General features: G+C 35.8%; 2 protein-coding genes across 3 annotated transcripts; both read right to left on the bottom strand.

The window, feature by feature from the left end:
• Positions 1-351: 351 nt before the first annotated feature.
• Positions 352-10,098, bottom strand: asb12b (ankyrin repeat and SOCS box-containing 12b). 2 transcript variants are annotated; one of them, XR_008361246.1, is made up of 4 exons: positions 10,062-10,098; positions 4,750-5,607; positions 4,302-4,656; positions 352-577 (listed from the first exon to the last, which is right to left on the bottom strand). XR_008361246.1 is itself a non-coding variant. In XM_053506225.1 (3 exons), the coding sequence occupies exons 2-3, from the start codon at positions 5,552-5,554 to the stop codon at positions 4,523-4,525; spliced, it is 939 nt and encodes a 312-aa protein (XP_053362200.1). In that variant the 5' UTR covers positions 5,555-5,607; positions 10,062-10,098; the 3' UTR covers positions 4,213-4,522. The 2 variants fall into 2 exon arrangements, 1 of the variants encoding a protein (XP_053362200.1); XM_053506225.1 differs by lacking the exon at positions 352-577 and having other exon boundaries at positions 4,213-4,656.
• A 3,265-nt stretch (positions 10,099-13,363) lies between these two features.
• On the bottom strand, positions 13,364-19,841 carry LOC128532012 (zinc finger C4H2 domain-containing protein). Its single transcript, XM_053506226.1, has 5 exons — positions 19,648-19,841; positions 19,065-19,236; positions 16,768-16,940; positions 16,495-16,657; positions 13,364-14,020 (listed from the first exon to the last, which is right to left on the bottom strand). Exons 1-5 carry the CDS (start codon positions 19,698-19,700, stop codon positions 13,907-13,909), a joined length of 675 nt encoding a protein of 224 aa, XP_053362201.1. The 5' UTR covers positions 19,701-19,841; the 3' UTR covers positions 13,364-13,906.
• Positions 19,842-20,573: the final 732 nt, after the last annotated feature.

Raw genomic sequence — 20,573 nt, forward strand, 5'->3', positions numbered from 1 at the left:
CTTTGTAATCTGTTTCATTCTAATTATTACAAATAAGTCATATTGCATTTGGTTGTATGTGTTTCTCCCATAAGCAAATTGAATTTTATAAACCATTATAAAAAATAAATTATATTCATCTGTGTTAAAATTTGTCTTTTTGTCTAACACTTCCTTCATGCACTTTTTTCTCTTTAAGACACAGACTTTTCTCCTAACTCTTGCCACTTGTTTCTCACTGACTACCTTTATTTTTCTTTCTTTTTGCCCCTAGCCCAGAGCGCGACGCTCTATACCTGGTGCTACGTAATAGCGTCGATTCAAAGTGGCTTAAATGGACGCATGCTCAGGTGTCGCACATCTTGCCTGATTGGCGCTCGGGCGGCGTCGTTGAAAAATGCAAACTTGTGGGACTGCGCATGCGCAGATACAGTATGTAGCACAACTTGATGGGTAGCATTTTTCGGTTAAATACCCGGTCCCAAGCCCGGATAAAATGGAAGGGGTTGTGTTAGGAGGGCCATCCGGTGTAAAACCTGCGACAAGTTGCAGATTGATTGTCTGCTGTGGTGACCCCTCAACAGGAGCCGTCGAAAAACTAACAATAACAACAACAACACTAGAGAATTAGTTTCTTTTTCCTTAACTATGTGCTTTGCTTAAATGTAGAAAAAATGCTGTCGTCTCTTTATGCTAATGTCTAATGAGTGTGTTCTGTACAAAGGTGTTTTTACATTTTATGCCACACCAAAAGAATGGGAAATTGAATGCAAATAAGGACAGGCCTGTAAATAAGGGCATTTGTATAAAAAAGCAACACATTACATGACAGACCAGTTTTCAGATTGAAACAAACCAAAAATAATAATGTAGGGTCTGCATAAATATAAAAAAGAACAAGTTTGACACCACAAGAACTCATATCATGCTCAGTAAAACGTAGCAGCTGTTTTACCTACAGTACTGTGTAAAAGTAAAAAATGCCATAAGCAAAAATGCCTTTTGAAAACATTTTTGCACAAAAGAAACTTCTATAAGAGTACTAAATAACAATAAAATAAACACAGTTGATATTTGGAGTGAAAACTATTTACTTGAAAATAAATAGTAGTATTAAATAATGTTTGTATGGTTTAATAAGTAAAACAGCTGGGAGGCATGCGAACATTCATCTGCAATGTCATTTATTTCTTACTTTTTAAGTTATGTTTGGATTTTTTTATGGTTTTGTACATAATAATGCAGACATTATAAACATATAACACAATCTGTATTTTTTAAATAAATAATATGATGCCTAAAATCTTCACAATACTTTAATATTTAGTGTGGTGCAAAAGTGATATTTAGCCACATGCAAATAAATGCTGTAGAGCAAGGATGCCTTAAAGCCCAGTAAACGGTAATAATAATGATAATAATAAAAACAATATTTTTTGTGACAATGCATTGAAGACCCTTTAGTGTCAGTTAACATTTGTGCAGTTATATAAGGCAAATTAGTATTACTGACCATCCTGCAGAACCAACCACAGCTTTTTTTAAAGACTGTTTTATCTTTTTACAATTAGATTTTTGTTTTAAAATTTTTAGGTGGAATACTCATGTTTGAAAATCAGAAATGTTTTGTACTGACTCAACGATACTCAAGTAAAGTCAAATGTAAAATGAAATAAAGTTAAGTTCATACTAAAAACACAGGGTGCCTTAGACTTTGGCTACAGTATTATATACAGTGCCATGAAAAAGTATTTGCCCCTTTCAGATTTTTATTTAATTATTTTTTGCATCTTACATTAAATGATTGAGATTGTCAAACAAATTTACACACAATCATCCAACATTACACAAAAATAACCTGAGTAAATACAAAATGCTATTTTAAAAGATAAGTTCATTTATAAAGGAGAAAAAGGCATTTTGACCCCCACCCCACAAGCAAACCATGGTGAAAGCTATTATCCACAAATGCAGAAAACTTGGAACCGTGGTGACCCTGTCCAGGATTGGCCAGCCTACCAAAATAACTCATAGAGCATGAGGATTACTCATCCAGGAGCTCATAAAAGAAGCCAGAACAACATCTAAAGAACTGCAGGCCTCACTTAAGCCTTAGTTAAGGTCATTATTCATGATTCAACAATAAGAAAGAGACTGGGCAAAAATGGTATCCATAAGAGAGTTCACAGGGAAAAGCCACTGCTGACCAAAAAGAAAACAAAGGCTCGTCTCACATTTGACAAAAAATATCTTGATTATCCCCAAGCCTTTTGGGCAAGCCTATAGACTGATGAGACAAAGGTTTAACTTTCTGTAAGGTGTATGTGTCCTTATATCTGGTGTAAAACTAACACAGCATTTAATAAAAAGAACACCATACCAACAGTCAAATATGATGGTGGCTCCAATGTGGCCAAATTAAAGCAATTTTGAAAAGTAATTCCTCAACAGCAATGTGAAAGAATCATTGCCAGTTATCCCAAAAGCTTGATTGCTGTTATTAGATTTAAGTGGCAATTAGTTCTTCACATGGTACCAGTTATGTTGGATAGCTTTTTTCCCTTAATAAATAAAATCATCATTTAAACTGCATTTTACTTGTACTTGTGCTGTCTTTGTGTATAATTTTAGTGTGATAAATATGCACATTAAGCATATATAATTATATACAGTGGGTACAAAAAGTATTCAGACATCCTTAAATTTATCACTCTTTGTTATATTGCAGCCATTTGCTAAAATCATTTAGGTTTTTTTTTTTCTCATTATTGTACACACAGCACCCATATTGACAGAAAAACACAGAATTGTTGGCATTTTTGCAGATTTATTACAAAAGAAAAACTGAAATATCTCATGGTCTCAAGTATTCAGACCCTTTGCTGTGACACTCATATATTTAACTCAGGTGCTGTCTGTTTCTTCTGATCATCCTTGAAATGGTTCTACACCTTCATTTGAGTTCAGCTGTGTTTAATTATACAGATTGGACTTGAAAGCCACACACCTGTCTATATAAGACCTTACAGCTCACAATGCATATCAGAGCAAATTTTCTGCTGCACTTAAGGTTCCTAAGAGCACAGTGGCCTCCATAATCCTTAAATGGAAGGCGTTTGGGATGACCAGAAGCCTTCCTAGAGTTGGCCGTCCGGCCAAACTGAGCTATCAGGGGAGAAGAGCCTTGGTGAGAGAGGTAAAAAATAACCCAAAGATCACTGTGGCTGAGCTCCAGAGATTCAGTCGGAAGATGGGAGAAAGTTGTAAAAAGTCAACCATCACTGCAACCCTGACCAAGAAAGAATTTTTGGCCTTAATTTTAAACGGTATGTGTGAAGAAAAACAGGCACTGCTCATCACCTGTCCAATACAGTCCCAACAGTGAAGCAAGGTGGTGGCAGCATCATGCTGTGGGGATGTTTTTCAGCTGTAGGGACAGGATGACTGGTTGCAATCGAGGGAAAGATGAATGCGGCCAAGTACAGGGATATCCTGGACGAAAACCTTCTCCAGAGTGTTCAGGACCTCAGACTGGGCCGAAGGTTTACCTTCAAGGCAATGACCCAAAGCACACAGCTAAAATAATGAAGGAGTGCCTTCACAACAACTCTGTGACTGTTCTTTAATGGCCTAGCCAGAGCCCTGACTTAAACCCAATTGAGCATGCAGAGACCTAAAATGGCTGTCCACCAACATTTACCATCCAACCTGACATAACTTAAGAGGATCTGCAAGAAGGAATGGCAGAGGATCCCCAAATCCAGGTGTGAAAAACTTCACAAAAATAAAAAAAAATTAAAATCCAGTGCTTCTACTAAATACTAAGCAAAGGGTCTAAATAGTTAGGCTCATGTAATATTTAAGTTTTTCTATTTTAAATAAATATGCCAACATGTCAACATTTCTGTGGTTTTCTGTCACTATGGGGTGCTGTGTGTACATTAATGAAAAAAAAATGAACTTAAATGATTTTAGCAAATGGCTGCAATATAACAAAGAGTGAAAAAGTATGTATACACTGCACCTTGAAAATTCGGAATATCATGGAAAAGGTATCTGCCTCCTTTTTTAAAACTGTCCTAACTGTTGATTTAATTTCATGTAAAGTAAAATATTTCAAGCTGTTTTGTTTTAAGTTTGATGATCACATCAAAGGTCTTGAAAGATAACTTACAAAACTTTATATTACAAAAATTTTGCTAAAACTTTAGCATCTCAAAATATTACAATATTACAGTATTTCATCTTCAGTTTGTATAAATTACTATTTATGCATTAAATATCTTCACAGCAGTATAGTGGATAGCATTGTGGCCTCGCACCTCCAGGGCTGATGGTTTGATTCCTGAATCAGGTCTGTGAATTTGCTGTGGAGTTTGCATGTTCTTCCCGTGTTTGGTCTGTTTCCTCTGTACTCCAGTTTCATTCCACTGTGTGTGCGTGTGTGTGTGTGCGTGTGTGTGTGTGTGTGTGTGTGTGTGTGTGTGTGTGTGTGTGTGTGATCTTCTTAAGCTAACACAAAGGAGCAGACAGACAGTGTAGGTCATGTAGTATGTTTTAAATATTTTTTTAGTACTTCTGGAATATCCAGTCCATCTATCAAGTGCAGTTTGCGCGCATTAGAAAGGTACTTTCGTACTGCAAGCCGAATCTGAGACATCAATGTTTTGGGGAAAGCTGCAAAAAAAAAAAAGAGAATATGTGAAGTACTAAATAAAAACGTAAATTCATATACTGTAAACATACTGTAACTCGTGTATAAAAATGTACCTCTTTCTCTTAGCACCAGCATGATAGCCTCATCCTTCTCTCTTGTTTTGTCCGTAATCACCATTGGAATGTAGACATTTGCTCCGAAGTCTATAAGAAGTTGAATATATTCAGATTGGCACCCATATTTGAGACATGTGTCCAGCACTGTGCTTGATTTCTTGATCCTTGCCAGTATTTTCTCTTCCCTACAGTTGTAGTCTGGGTCGGCACCATGTAGCAGCAGCATTTTAAAGCATTCCAGGTGTCCATAAATGGCTGCGAGGTAAAGAGGACCTCGGCATGTTGTTGTATTGGATGCCCAGTCTGGTACTTTGGCTCGGACATCTGTCTCAGCACCATAAGACAGCAGCTCCCTCAAAATGTCAACATCTCCTTCCCTGGCTGCAGTTAGCACTGGTGAACAGTTGTTATATTGGCTTCCATTAGGGTCAGCACCAGCTTTGAGCAAAGCTGATACACACCCAAGGTGTTTGCCACTGACTGCTGAGAACAGTGGAGTCTGGGCTTTCACATCCAGACTGTCAACCTCTGCACCGTGAGCTAAAAGGCATTCCAGGCAGCGCAAGTGACCGTGAGCAGCCGCAGTTTTTAGTGGTGTACTTGGTATTCCCCAGCCACTTCTGCTATTGATACATCTTCTGTATCTTTCTTGAGAAAGCAGATCAGCTAGACGTTTGTCATCATCTTCAGCAATAGCCTTATTTAACTCTTGACAGCCATCTTCTTCATCCTCGTTCGGTCGGAGGAGTGAGAAAATCTTGGTAATGTCCATTAAGCTCATTTCAGTGGAAGTGTATAACATCTTGATTCGAAAAACTTGTCAAGGCTACATTAAATTTTCTTAGCAGCACAAACCTTTGGAAGGAAAAAGAAGTTAGACAATACTTTTGTTAGACAGATTTTACTTTATATTAATTATTTAGCAAAAAAATAAAAAAATTTTAGCTACCCATGCAAATGTAAAAAGAAAAAAAATTCTCCTAGAAAATTTCTCTAATATATATATATATATATATATATATATATATACACTCACCTAAAGGATTATTAGGAACACCTGTTCAATTTCTCATTAATGCAATTATCTAAATAACCAATTACATGGCATTTGCTTCAATGCATTTAGGGGTGTGGTCCTGGTCAAGACAATCTCCTGAACTCCAAACTGAATGTCAGGATGGGAAAAAAAGTATTTTCTCAAATATTTCACAGTATTTCACAATCTGCTCAGTTACTGGGATTTTCGCGCACAACCATTTCTAGGGTTTACAAAGAATGGTGTGAAAAGGAAAAAAACATCCAGTATGTGGCAGTCCTGTGGGCGAAAATGCCTTGTTGATGCTAGAGGTCAGAGGAGAATAAGCCGACTGATTCAAGCTGATAGAAGAGCAACTTTAACTGAAATAACCACTCGTTACAACCGAGGTATGCAGCAAAGCATTTGTGAAGCCACAACACGCACAACCTTGAGGCGGATGGGCTACAACAGCAGAAGACCCCACCGGGTACCACTCGTCTCCACCTTAAACAGGAAAAAGAGGCTACAATTTGCACGAGCTCACCAAAATTTAACAGTTGAAGACTGGAAAAATGTTGCCTGGTCTGATGAGTCTCGATTTCTGTTGAGACATTTAAATGGTAGAGTCAGAATTGGGCGTAAACAGAATGAGAACATGGATCCATCATGTCTTGTTACCACTGTGCAGGCTGGTGGTGGTGGGGTAATGGTGTGGGGGATGTTTTCTTGGCACACTTTAGGCCCCTTAGTGCCAATTAGCCATCGTTTAAATGCCACGGGCTACCTAAGCATTGTTTCTGACCATGTCCATCCCTTTATGACCACCATGTACCCATCCTCTGATGGCTACTTCCAGCAAGATAATGCACCATGTCACAAAGCTCGAATAATTTCAAATTGGTTTCTTGAACATGACAATGAGTTCACTGTACTAAAATGGCCCCCACAGTCACCAGATCTCAACCCAATGGAGCATCTTTGGGATGTGGTGGAACGGGAGCTTTAGAACATTTCTAAAGAATGCTTTCAGCACCTTTTTGAATCAGTGCCACGTAGAATTAAGGCAGTTCTGAAGGTGAAAGGGGTTCAAACACCATATTAGTATGGTCTTCCTAATAATCCTTTAGGTAAGTGTATACTATTGATCAAAAGTTTGGGATCACTTGCAAATTTCTGTTTTTGTGCAGTGATTTCAACAATATTGGGGATTTCTATGAAATAACACATTTGGAATTAGGTAATTATGTATTAACATTAACATCAGCTGTTATTTTTAAACACAGTGGTGACCTTTTCTGAAATAGTTCTTGTAAAGAACGGTATTGTAAAGTGCATTTGCAAAACCCATCAAGCACCATCATGAAGACCCTCCTAAGAACGCAAGACCAAAACTTACCTCTATGCATCATGCCCGCTGTGCAAGCCTCTGGAGGCAGTCAATCATATCTAGGCTCAGCAATGTAACTGGTCATAGTGAGCTAACTACCTGAATATACTAAATGACAAGGATTTCTAAAAATAAAGTTCTGGAGGAAAATAAATATTGTGACATTTGCATAAGGAAATGCACAAATAAGCCATACCAAAAAGTCCAGTGTGTGAATGTTTTAAGCATTTCCACTTTGTGTTGCATTAAATATTTAGTTTTAATAGAATTTGGGAGTGCATGATTCAGTACACATAAATACAGAAAGGAATGACTGACTTTATATTTTCTACTTTTCTTTCTTCTAACTATAGCAGTTATATAGCCACAGTAGTTATACCTTAAACATCTCAGAGCATCAGCAAATAAGGTGATTAACAAAGAGGTGCAGTTAAATAAACTACTGTTATTCTTTTTTCCCATGATACCTCTATTACCAGCTGTTTAAAAATTATATATGGTAAGAATTATGAGTGGGCACAGGATCAATATGGCCACTACCCAAAATTAGCATAGAATTACCATGGCATCTATGCCAACCAGAGAAACCCAGGGTAATTTACATGTGTAGCCAAATAACAAAGAAAACAGTCAATAGCTGTGTTACTCACCATCTTAAAAAAAGAAAGGGAAAGGAAAAAAGTAAGAAAAAGCTACAGCAAACTGGATACTAACTTTCAATCCCAGTACCATGAATGTATCTCCCAGTGATACAACCTAATGAATGTGCAGATGTGGAAACACCAACCAGACAACAACAGCACAACAGGGAGGTCATGAATAATTCATGGGAAGACACAGAGATATACAGCGAAAACTGTCTTGATGAAAGCTAAGTGAAGCACCTGCGGAGGAAAGCAGCAACGTGTTCAAACAGCAGGGCATTAGATACTTTGCAACCAATGTATTTTAGCTTAGCTGGAAAGTTAAATAAATTACCAAATGATAGTAATAGAGGTAAAATGTTTTGGTGGATTGAAGACTTTTTTGGAGTATTGTACAATACTGTTTAGGGGAAGTGGTGCTCTTGCAGACATTCCTAATATAGATACTGCAAGCAACTACACAAGGAGGTGTGATAAGCCCTACTCTTTTTAACATCATGATCAATGATATCTTTGCCAAAGTGTGGCAAGAAATCAGGACATTGCTATATGCAGATAATGGGGCTGTTTGGGCGAAGGAAAGGAATGTTACCCTCACTAAGAATAAGATATCCCTTAAGATATCCCATTTTTCATCCCACAGCGGGAAAATTTCTTGAAAAGAAAAATGTCCTAAGATTTAATGAGATGTAAAGGTGGTAAAGAACTGGTCTATGAAATGTTGTTTTTTTTTTAACTCATTTAAAACAAAATGCAGTTTTCAGTCACTCTAGGGAAAATGGGAGGGCATGTTGTCATGTAACTCTCCTACTGAGAAGCCTAAATGTTTTAAAAATTTGGAGGTATGGTTAAACAGCAAGCGAAACTGGAATACACATATATCTACAGTAGTTTAACAGGATGTTCTTAAGGAGCAGAAAAGTACTCTTTCACTTATTTATCAGACCATATTTAGATTAATTTCTGATTATGTTTCCCAAATCTGAGGATTAGCAGCTGCATCTGTTCTAAAAAGACAAGCAAAGGGCTCTGTATTTGTAATGGAGCTGTCAGATCAACAATGATTTCTGCTCTACTTGTAAACATTTACTGGGAAACAGGATATTGGCTAAAGATTAGATATCATTGCTGATAAATGCTGAAACTGGGTTCATGCCTTTGTTACCTTTATGGTAACAAAATTTATAGGATTTATAGGATTTATTTGAATTATTGCAATGCATCTCTCTCTGGATGTTTCAGTAGGTGCATAAACAAGTTCTCACTGGTAGAGAATAGGTTATAGACTTTAATGTTACAGAGCTAATACAAACTCTACTGTAGTAAATCTACTTAAAATCTACACAGTAAACCTTAAGCAAATTTGAATGCATGTACTTTTATAAAATTACTCAAGTAATGTAAAGGGAGATTTTCTACTTTTACTTGATTAATATTTTACCTATTTATATTTTATGAACTTTTACCCAGACATTGTATTTGTGTATTTTGCCCACCACTGTAAAAGTACAGGCTGTCACTGGCCAAAGACTGCCCAATGCCTGGAATTCTATTTTAACTTGGAATTTTGGCAATTGCTTTTGTTGGACTCTGACTATACAACAAATTTCCCCCATGAAGTATTTACCATATCAACAATTTTTCCATGTATATTTTAGATATTAGATTATAATCCATCTTAGATTATGTAGAGCATCAGCTAAGTCCCGATGAATGTCACTTTATAAATTATAACATATTATGAATACAGTAATGTAACTGTTTTATGGATGTAGTGAGAGGGGACATGAAGTTAGTTGGTGTGAGAGAAGAGGATGCAAAGGATAGGGTTAGAGTGAGGCTGTTGATTCGCAGCCGCGGCCCCTAAAAGGGAACAGCCGAAAGACAAAGAAGAAGAAGTAATGTAACTGTTTCGAAGTGTGACCCATTAGATTTGAGAATTCAACACCTACAATACAGTGAATTTAAAGTAGGCAAATGTACAACCTACAGACAAAAAGAAATTATGCTGTCAAACTACACATCAGTGCCAGTATAAATTTTTGTTCCATGTTTAAAAAGGCCATTTTAAAATGTATTTAATTTTTTTTCCTTAATCAGTTTTAGTTAATATCTCTCTCTCTCTCTCTCTCTCTCTATATATATATATATATATATATATATATATATATATATATATATATTTAAGGTCAATGAATAACAAGATATAGAATCTGATACATCCTTTTAAAATTTAAATGCATACACCTAGTCTACCTACCTCCAAGAAAGTAGATTTGTAGTCCAAATTGAGTTCTTGCAGACTCTCCGTATTCCTGTCATTCACTGTGGAGTTTTGTGTTCCAACAGACAAAAAGCTGAAGCAGACAAAGGTGACAGAGAGTCCATGAGGCCTGACCAACAAGAAGGGCTAATTTTAGGGCACAGATGTATCTGGTTAAACTTCCATTCAAGGCAGGTTGCTACAGGAGTTTATTATTAGAAAAGTAATTGAGTTTGACAGGCAGTGAGGTGTTTGGTCTATAGCCTTTAGTTTATGTTTAGTACCTGTACTTTTTCACAATAAATTAGTTTTATTGATTTATTTATATAAAAGAATAAAAATAATGTACATGAGATACAAGCAAAGATAAAAACTTTAAAATACATGTAGATACCAGTTTGATAATACATTTACATTAATAATAATTTTTTTACAAATATCTAAAATAATATAAAATACACATACATATTATAAACTAATGTTTATTACACCAAATATTCATGTAACAGAATGCAGTGCTCACACCTTCCCATATGTAAAGTGCAGATTGATCTGAAATAACATAGGCATGCATAATTTTGGATTTTATAGATAGGCTACAATTTTCTATATGAATTGTACATTTCTCTGGCTGTTCATGTGGGTTGGTTGTTTGCCTGAATAACTAAAATAGGAAATGGAAATCCAGGGAGATTTTTCACATTGACTAAAAAAAGAACTCTGAGAGACAATTTATAGGCATTCCTCTCTGCCAGACACCAAAGTGTCTCCAAATGTCAACAGCTGTTCTACTGTTTAAATCAACTGCTGACAATCAGCTGCTGATATTCCTTCATGCTTCACTGCGGGAGGTTGCCCACAGGTTTCTCCACATGAAGAAATGGCAGCAGTTCTTAAAATCCAATTACTTATTAAATAAAGAGTTATTTTCATATTTACCGCTTTCTCTCATGCTTCCCTTTCATTACACTACTATGTAGCAGTAAATATGCTTTGTTTAACAATAAGCTTATATTAATAAAAAAAACTAATGAGAACACTGTAATTTTTTTAAGTTATAATAACTTTCAAATGTGTATTAGGGCATATTACAGACATATACCTTTTGAAAATATTATAAATATATTGTTATGTATTAAAAACCAATTTGAAGTTCCCACACTAGTTATATGTTCAGTGTAATGTGCACAGATCTGTTAGCATGCATTTTTTACATTGTGATCTATAAAGATAATTGTTTGAAAAATGTTTTTTAAACAGCTGCATTTTTTTATAAACTATATTAGATCATAATATATAGATCTCATGAGCTATTCATGGATATCTATGAGCTTATGCAACCAGAAGTCAGTGGATACACTATTATCTGAATTTGTTGCACTGCCTAGTAACGGTGCATGTGCTGCATTTCATATGGTCAGCTGACCTGTAATGGTGTTTTTGCAGGAGTTCACAGTCACCATCTGAACTGCTGCACATGCACTGTTACTAGGCAGTTTAGGTTGTCAGCTGGCACGACATGTCTCGGAAGAAGCCCTACTTTGGTTGCTCCCACCTCATTAGAAGTTTTATTTCATTAAAAAAAAAAAAAAAAAAAAAAAAAAAAAAAATATATATATATATATATATATATATATATATTTTTTTTTTTTTTTATATATAATTTAAATAATTAATTAATTACCCTAACAACATTATCTATTTTTTATAATTGTATTACCCTTGTTCTTTTTTTTTATCTTTTTACTACAAAAAAAATATATTAACTATTAACTTTAATTTGTACTTTGGAATATTAAGTAAGAACTAGAATTTCTTAAATAAAAATATTAATATACAGTATACACATTTTAATTATGTAATTATGTAAATTAATTGTGTTTAAAGAGTAAGTTTTATTATATACAGTATTTATTCATACTGTCACTGCACATAATCCTAGATGTAAATTTTTATTTTAAAAAATGCAGTGTGTAAATCTGCACATGCACCCTTGGACAAGAAGTGCTATGTTTCTATTTCTATGAACATAAATGTCCTTGCTAAACTAAATATAAACATAATTAGCTTTTTGTTAAAAAAATTGCTTTGTGTAGATTTACTCAGATGAACATTTAATCAAGCAGAAAGCCTTTCATGCATATTCTATACACTTTAAGTGGAATCTTAATTTTTCTGTTTTAATTTTGATGATTATGGAAAATCAAAAGGCCAATCATGCACAGTAATATCAAGTTTCAAGTTTTACTTTCATATTCATGGTAAAATAAATATGGGTATAGAGATAGATAGATTTTAAAATGAATATATTAAACCCAGCTTTATGAGCTGAATATGAAAATATATACTGTAAACAGTCAATGGATTGTGCAAATTCTTTGTAAAAGGTGTATAAAATAATGTGTTTGACTGTAAGTCCGCAATTAGTGTTGAAGAAGTTAAGCAAACTATTTAGTGGTAGCTTTAGACTGTGGATAGGTGCCTAATCATGTTGAAAATGAAAATCCGCATCTTCTTAAAGCTTGTCAGAAGATGGAAGCATGCTGTGCTCTAAAATATTCTGCTAGCTTAATGCTTTGTCTTTGGACTTGATAAAATACAGTAGACCAACATCAGCAATCAGCAGATGACAACAATAACTGTGAAAACTTCAAGCAACTTGGATTCTGTTTCTTACCACTTTTTATCCAGATTCAGCAACCTTGATTTTTAAATGGAATGCAAGTGTACATCAATCTGAAAAGAGCAAATTGGACTACTGAGCAATTGTGTTAATTTATTTTCTACTTAGCCCAGGTAAGATGTCTCTTGTTCAGGAGTGAACTGATACTAGGTATGCAACAGTTGTATTGTATCTCATTTCCTGAAAATATCTGTTGTGGTGGCTCCATCCTCACTCCATGCCTTCTTAATTTAATAAATCAGCTTTGATTGACAATACAGTTAAATCTGCAGTCATTTTCCTACCACAATTTTTCTTCAGTTTTTATAAAGATGCTTTGATACAGAACTCTGTTATGTATTTTCTGCCATAGACAGCTGATTTTAAATTAGACGTGAAGTAAATACCTGAATTATTTTTCCACCTTTTTGGTAACCCTAACTTTATGTCCAATAAACATTTCTGAAAATTCTAAAAAATAAATAAATAAAATAAAAAAAACAGGGCTCTGGGCTTTTACAATTACTTTGGTTTTTAGCATTTATCAATTAGCATTTATAAAAAGTATGATTTTCTGCTAATATTTTGCTTAAAAAAACTTAACATTGCATGACTTATCTTTTATTGAACAACTAGTTTGTCAATTAAAAATGCATGATACACCATCAGACAAATATAAAAAAATGGAAATATAAAAAGATTCAATATTTAACACTTTTCAATAACAGTTACTAGATGCTTTAATAAAGATTGGTTCTTAAAATAAACAAAATATTCACAATAATTTTTTAAAGACAACAAACATGCAAGCCTACAATTTTGCAATTATTAATGCCTAATACAACCACTCGTTTATCATAATCTGCAGATACCTTTTATATTTTAAATTTCCGCTACCAGAGAAAAAAAAAATACCATGAATACCATTTGTGCTTGATAAACTACATAAGTATTACATATACGCAATACATAAAAAATGTAAAAATGCATAAATCAATGTCAGTAGAAACAGTACAACAGTACAAACTGAATAATATGAATTATTGCATGAATGATTCCGACAAACTCTTAAAAAGTTTAATATATTTAAAAAACATCACACATAAGGGACTATAACATTGTTTACATAAACAAGACTCTAAGGGGATCTTCTTAGTTTTTCAAATAAGTTCAATTTTATTTACTCATCTGGCTTCCTCTTGGGTTTCTTGGGGTTCCTGGAACGACTCTTTGCTTTACACAGTGGACAGATGGGTGCATTGCGGTGAATTTGCTGGTGACAAGACAGGCATGCCTGTGTGCAAAAGATTATGTTAATAACAAAAAGACTGACATCACAGTGCATATAATGTGCTAGTGTACAAGGTTTTCTTCATTAAGAAACAAAATGTTTTAAGACAAAGTCGAATATATTATTTTGCCTTGGTATCTGGTATCACATATATAGTTGCAGTTTTCACAGACTCACTGGCTTATCTTATATAAAACTGGGATTTAAAAGTAGAATCCACTAAATTACATATGACAGTCAAAGCATGTGAGCTTATCTGGTTTTCAAGAAAAGTCCAGGGATTTCATGCACAGCAAATGTTTTTATTTGCTTTCACAATTTAAGGCCAACAAATCTTTTTTGAATATGCCTGTGCTTTCAGGAAAAAAAATAAATCTTCTGATGGGATAGCCAGCTGCCTCTAGAGGTTTGCAGTGAGCACTGTGCATGAGTGCACTGCTTAATTCGCTTGCCTTCTTATGCTGATACGCCCATCACTTCAGAATAGGGCAAATGTGACATCATCAGACTTCATGACCTTTTACTTGGCCTTTTACATTGCTCTATAGACCAATTCTTCCTAGCAAAAAAGTCTTATTTTCCGATTACCCTAACAAGTAATTTCCATTTCAATACAGTGACATCTTATGGTAATTTGTTGACAGATGATGGAATACAAAAAAGAAAACAAAAAAACTGTTTTAGACCACTGTATAGCAAAAAAATAAAAATAAATAAATATATATATATATACTCAGCAAAAAAAGAAACGTCCTCTGACTTTCAACTGTTTTTACTTTCAGTAAACTTAATGTGTAAATATTTGTATGAACACTAAAAGAATCAACACCATAAGACATAAACTAAAAATGTTTCACAATGTGTCCCTGAATGAAGGGAGGCTCAAAATCAAAAGTACCAGTTAGTATCTGGTATGGCCACCAGCTGCTTGAAGTACTGCAGTGCATCTCCTCCTCAAGGACTGCCTATTGCGGACAGTCTGAGCACTAATGTAGGGATTGTGTGTTCCTGGTGTGACTCGGGCAGTTGTTGTGGCCATTCTGTACCTGTCACGCAGGTGTGATATTCGGATGTACCGATCCTGTTCAGGTGTTGTTACACGTGGTCTTCCACTGCGAGGATGATCAGCTGTCCTTCCTATCTCCCTGTAGCGCTGTCTTAGGCGTCTCACAGTGAGGACATGGCAATGTATTGCCCTAGCCACATCAGCAGTCCTCATGCCTCCCTGCAGCATGCCTAATGCAGGTTCACGCAGATGAGCAGGGACCCTGGGCATCTTTCTTTGGGTGTTTTTCACAGTCGGTAGAAGAGTCTCTTTAGTGTCCTGCGTTTTTAGAACTGTGACCTTAAATGCCTACTTTTTGTAAGCTGTTAAGGTCTTAACGACCATTCCACAGGTGCATGTTAATTAATTGATTATGGTTAATTGAACATGCATGGAGAACATTGTTTAAACCCTTTACAATGAAGATCTGTAAAGTTATTTGGATTTTTACAACATTATTGTTGAAATACACAGACCTGAAAAATGGACGTTTCTTTTTTTTTTTGCTGAGTATTTATATATATATAAGTGTAAATGGCAAATATTCCTTAAGCAGAATTGTACATACACTGGCATGGTCATATACTATATTATACTGGTTAATAAAACACTTTGAACCTTCCTCTCAAATGCTAAAGTCAAGCTTAATCTGAAAGCATTTAATCAATTTAGGACACAGGTGAACATATAATGCAAATTTAATTTTTAATTATTTATGCATTTATTTATGTTAGGATTTGATGCCTGATTTGAAATTGAACTGGGGAAAATTGTAAGTGCTGGAATTTACAAGGTGGGGCCTCTATGAATCAGATTTGTTTGTCTAGCACAACTGAGTTTACAAGTCATTTTTTTTGGGAGGGGCAATCCTTTTACAAATCAGGGATGACTTGCCCCAGGGATGGGGGAAAGACTTCCCCATGACAAAAGACAATAACCTTAAAGTCAAAGTAAGTAAAACAAGACCTATTGTTGAAGTAATCATCCATTTTCACCCTTTCATTAGTGCAAACAACTTCAAATTCATTGGTTTGCAAATATATGTTTCACTGGGAGCACAGTTGACCTTATGTAGACATTGCATTGCAGGCTCTTCATTTATCTCTTTCATTTATCTTTATTTAGTTTAAGCTCTGAATTCCTTAAAAAGACTAAGAAGCACCATGGGGCAAACTGGATTAAGCCACTCGATCTCAACTAAGTATCCTGGAATTACTTTCTGGAGCACTTTCCACCCAAACAGTACTAAACCATTTAATATAATTATACTTTCTACTTTGTAATATACTTTGCATTTATTTTATATTTTACTTCATATTTACTTTTTTCCCCTCTTTTTATGTTTAAGTGGGGTAAATTTACATTTTATCTTACCTGGTCTTATAATATTTTTATTATAACCAACCAATCAGATTTGTGATTTATTTCTGACCTTCATAGGTGGAGGCTGCTGTCTGAAAGTGGCCGGCTGCCGTGGGTCTTGTTTTCTTGACACCTGAAGCTGTTGAGCAGCAGCTGCAGCTGCTGCTAGAGATTCAGGAATGATGGGTTCATGTGGTTCTTTTTGCCATTCAGCCTTCTGCTTCTCAAAGTAACTAAATGGGAAAACAAGAGCAAAACACATTTATTTCTTTATCCAACACATACAGCAAAATAGGTTTTAGCTTGTTTAAGCCTGACACTTGTTTAGGCTTAAATTACTCACTCTAGTGAAAGTCTTTCCTCTTCCTCATTAAGGTTTGGCAACCGGTTCAGGCCAAGAGTCATCCTCAGAGCATCAACATGCTCCTTTAATGGTTTGTATTCATCATGAAGGCGTCGTGTAGTCTCCAACAGTTTGTTTAAATCATTTTCTGACTGCTTGATGGTGCTTTCCATCTGCAGAAATCAAGTACACAAAGGAGATTCCTACCATATTGGTAACATTCCAAAGTCAGCATATAAAGTCTTACAAAACTTTTACAATGACTGGCACTCTGAAAACATGTTATAACTTTCTGTTAAAAAAAAGACTAATAATGGTTGTTTAACCAGAGTTTAGCAAATAATCTGTATTAGCAGATGATTAGCACAATGCTCTGTTTTTGGGTTGCTCATGATTACTGCAGGCCAACTAATTTGTTATATTTCTTGCACAGTAGATTCTTGTTAAATAAACACCACATACTTTACAAACTGTGTGATGCCATCATGCCAATATGGACCAAACTTTCTAGGGAATGTTTCCAGCACCTTTTTGAACCAATGCAATAATGAATTTAAGGCAGTTCTGAAAGCAAACTCAGCCACCTCAGTAGCCTGAACCCATAACCTACTTGTCCTGGGGCCCCCTGTATCAACGCTGCGTACGCACAAAAACTTTGCTTACGCCAGTTTTCACGCTCACGGTCGGATTTACTAACAGTGAAATTAACGTGAGAATGTGCGTTCTTCCACGCCAACTTCATGTCTGGGGTACATGTATTTCTTGTGTGTGTTTGTTTTATTTCCATTGGCGACTCCTAGAGGCAATTATGTTAAATTGCACCAACACATGTGAAAAACATTGCTATTAATTTATAATTGATAAAATGGGTTAATTGACACAATATTTTTCCACCAATTATTTGATTTAGAACATATAAAAGCATTTGCTAATGTATACAACCTTTAGTCTATGGCAATGGCAGTGTTGGCCTTATTAGAGGACATTGTCAGTGGCCGAATCCGAAGGGAACGCGTTTTTAGGGATCACAGTGATTTCTGGCCCACGATGATGACTGGCTTATTAGCCGTTCAGATTTCCAAGAGCTATCCTCTTGGAGCTCTGTGCTGTGTTGGGTCCAAATTTGGAAAGAAAGACAGCGAGGAGCCACGCATTACCCGTTCCCTTACAGGTGCTGACAACGCTTGGTTTCCTGGCAACTGGTCCTGTCCAAAGGGAACTGGCAGACCGATCAGGGTTAAGCCAGTCGTCTTTGAGCCGTGCCATGCCAGCTGTATGGGACGGGATTATCCGCATGTCTAGCAGGTATATAAGGTTTCCATACCATGCAGTTGACCAGCCAAACATTAAAGCGCAATTTGCAGCAATCGCCGGGTTTCCTAATGTAATCGGAGCAATCGACTGCACGCACTTTGATATAAAGGCGGCATCTGCAGACGAATTTGCATACGTGAATCGGAAATATTTCAAATTAATAAATGTGCAAATAATATGTGATGCTCAAATGCACCTAACAAATATCGTGGGAAGGTGGCCTGGGTCAACCCATGATTCATTCATCCTCACAAACAGCATGGTTGGGATGAGGCTCCAGGGTGGCAGGGTGCGCGATGGGTGGCTTCTTGGTGAGTGATGTATTTAAAGATATTATTCCAGCTAAGTTTTTTTTTTTTTTTTTTATTAATTCCGTAGGACAAACTTGCAAATAACACAGTTTTTCTCTGGTCTTCCTCCGATAGGAGCACCTTCAATTCACTTTCTGTGAAGTTTCTCTTCTTGCTCGTTTTTGCCATTGCTTTTTCGTTTGGTTTTGCCCAAGTGGAGTCATTAACATATTTATATGGAGGAGGAGGCAGGGAGGGGTTTTGCGCTCGTGCATGTGCGCTCATTTTCACGTTAATTCGGATGTACAAAGAGAATATGTGTGGGATTCCGCGTACGCAGTGTTTTATACATCAGATTTTTTTTACTGCGTACGCACATTTACAGCTTTGTCCGTACGCAATGTTTCAGTATGAATTCAACGAAAGTCTTTGTACATGAGGCCCCTGGTCTACTTATTGTCTACCACTGAATTAGTTGGCTATGTGAGTACTTGATTACTGACGCACTTATGCAAATTACAAGTCACACCTTACAACCTCATGAGAACTCCTCCTACTTTCACAACTACTGTGATGGAAAACAGACACAAGTACATACTCAACCTAGGTACAGATAGCATCTGGTTTTAAATTTGGTAACCATACCATACTTTCTGGTACCATAGATGGGGGAGTGGATGTTAGAATACACACCACATTGATATCGGCATGGATCAGACGCAGTTCCTCAACATGGGCCATCTTCTCCTGAAGGAGTAGATCCATCTCTTGCTTGTATTCTCTCAGGTGTTTTTCTTCAGATTCAAGGGCTTCAAACTCGCTCTTCAGTCTGGATTTGATCTTCTGCAGTTGGATTGTTTTATTCCTAAAGCAACAACGTCGAAGCATAAAATAAATTCATTTCTGGGAATTAAAAATAGCTTAAAATAATAGGCGTCCTTGCAGTTTCCAGCACATAACATATCTATTGCTGATGTTAACCGGTTCTCTAAGCGTGCTCCTTTGTTTAACAAACAATTATACAGCGTCTTTCCAGAAGACTATCTATCACAGCATCTACAAAATACTAAAAGAGCCAGGTGATGAATTCGGTGCAAGGAAAACGCGTTATACACCAAGAACATAAAACACCCATAGCAGCAATTAATTGCACAACGAAAAGGTAGTAAACCAAAGCCAGAACACTAATAAGCATAGCGGATACACTAGTCTAACAGTAAGGCGCTAGCTTGCTAGCTGACCGGCTACTACTGAATGAAAACAAGGCCATTTTTACCTTATTTCCAAAATATTTTCTAATTTGCACATTATTTCTTGTTCGTCTGTCATGTTCTCGTTTTTGTGTGTTTCAGCGTCACGGGTTAAGCGCTAATATTATTAAATATTAACTAATTAGCCCAAAATCCACGTGTAAATAAATACAAGGCAGTTGCAAGCAGCATCTAACTGTACACGGTAGCGCATGCGCAGATAAATTCGCTGCTGCCGACGTGGAACGGTCATCTGTGTGTTCTTTTGAAATATTTATAATACGTGAAGTTGACCGAACCAATTATATCAGGCTGCGGAAATTATTTGAGCTGAGGGTTTTAGGACGAATTTTAGGATTTTTTTTTTTTAACGCAAGCTGCTCTCATCATCATCATCATAATTATAAATCACTGATAAAGACACTGTATTCTTCCATGATTTTGATTGACTTGTCACCTACCTAGTGTCAAATTAAAAAAAATTGGCTTTCATTTTATAAAGTTCTCTTTTGTTTCTGCAGGTACAAATTCAGTATAGTTAATATTTTATGCTCCCCAGACAGGTAAAAGCTGTGGAAACCTCAGCAACCTTTAACTGATAATACAAGATCCTCTTTTTGCAGCAAGGACCCATTAGATAATATCACTGTTCTACAAAGCTTTTTAAATCTTATGGTGCTAAAGGTTTACCAAAATGGCTTTGAAGGATGTTGCAGGGACACAACTCTTTCAGCAGGAACTATATGCCACAAAGATCGTGGTGAAGAAGAAAAGGTAGTGGAAAAGGAAATTCTTGTCTGTCAGCAATATTATTAAATACTAAATAGAAAATGGGTAATCATAATATTATTACATTTAAGTATACATGTACATATACAGTGGGGGACATAAGTATTTGATCCCCTACAGATTTTCTAAGTTTGCCCACTTACAAATAAATGCAGGGTCTATA

Source organism: Clarias gariepinus, chromosome 10 (genome assembly GCF_024256425.1).
Source record: "Clarias gariepinus isolate MV-2021 ecotype Netherlands chromosome 10, CGAR_prim_01v2, whole genome shotgun sequence".
Classification (NCBI taxonomy): domain Eukaryota; kingdom Metazoa; phylum Chordata; class Actinopteri; order Siluriformes; family Clariidae; genus Clarias; species Clarias gariepinus.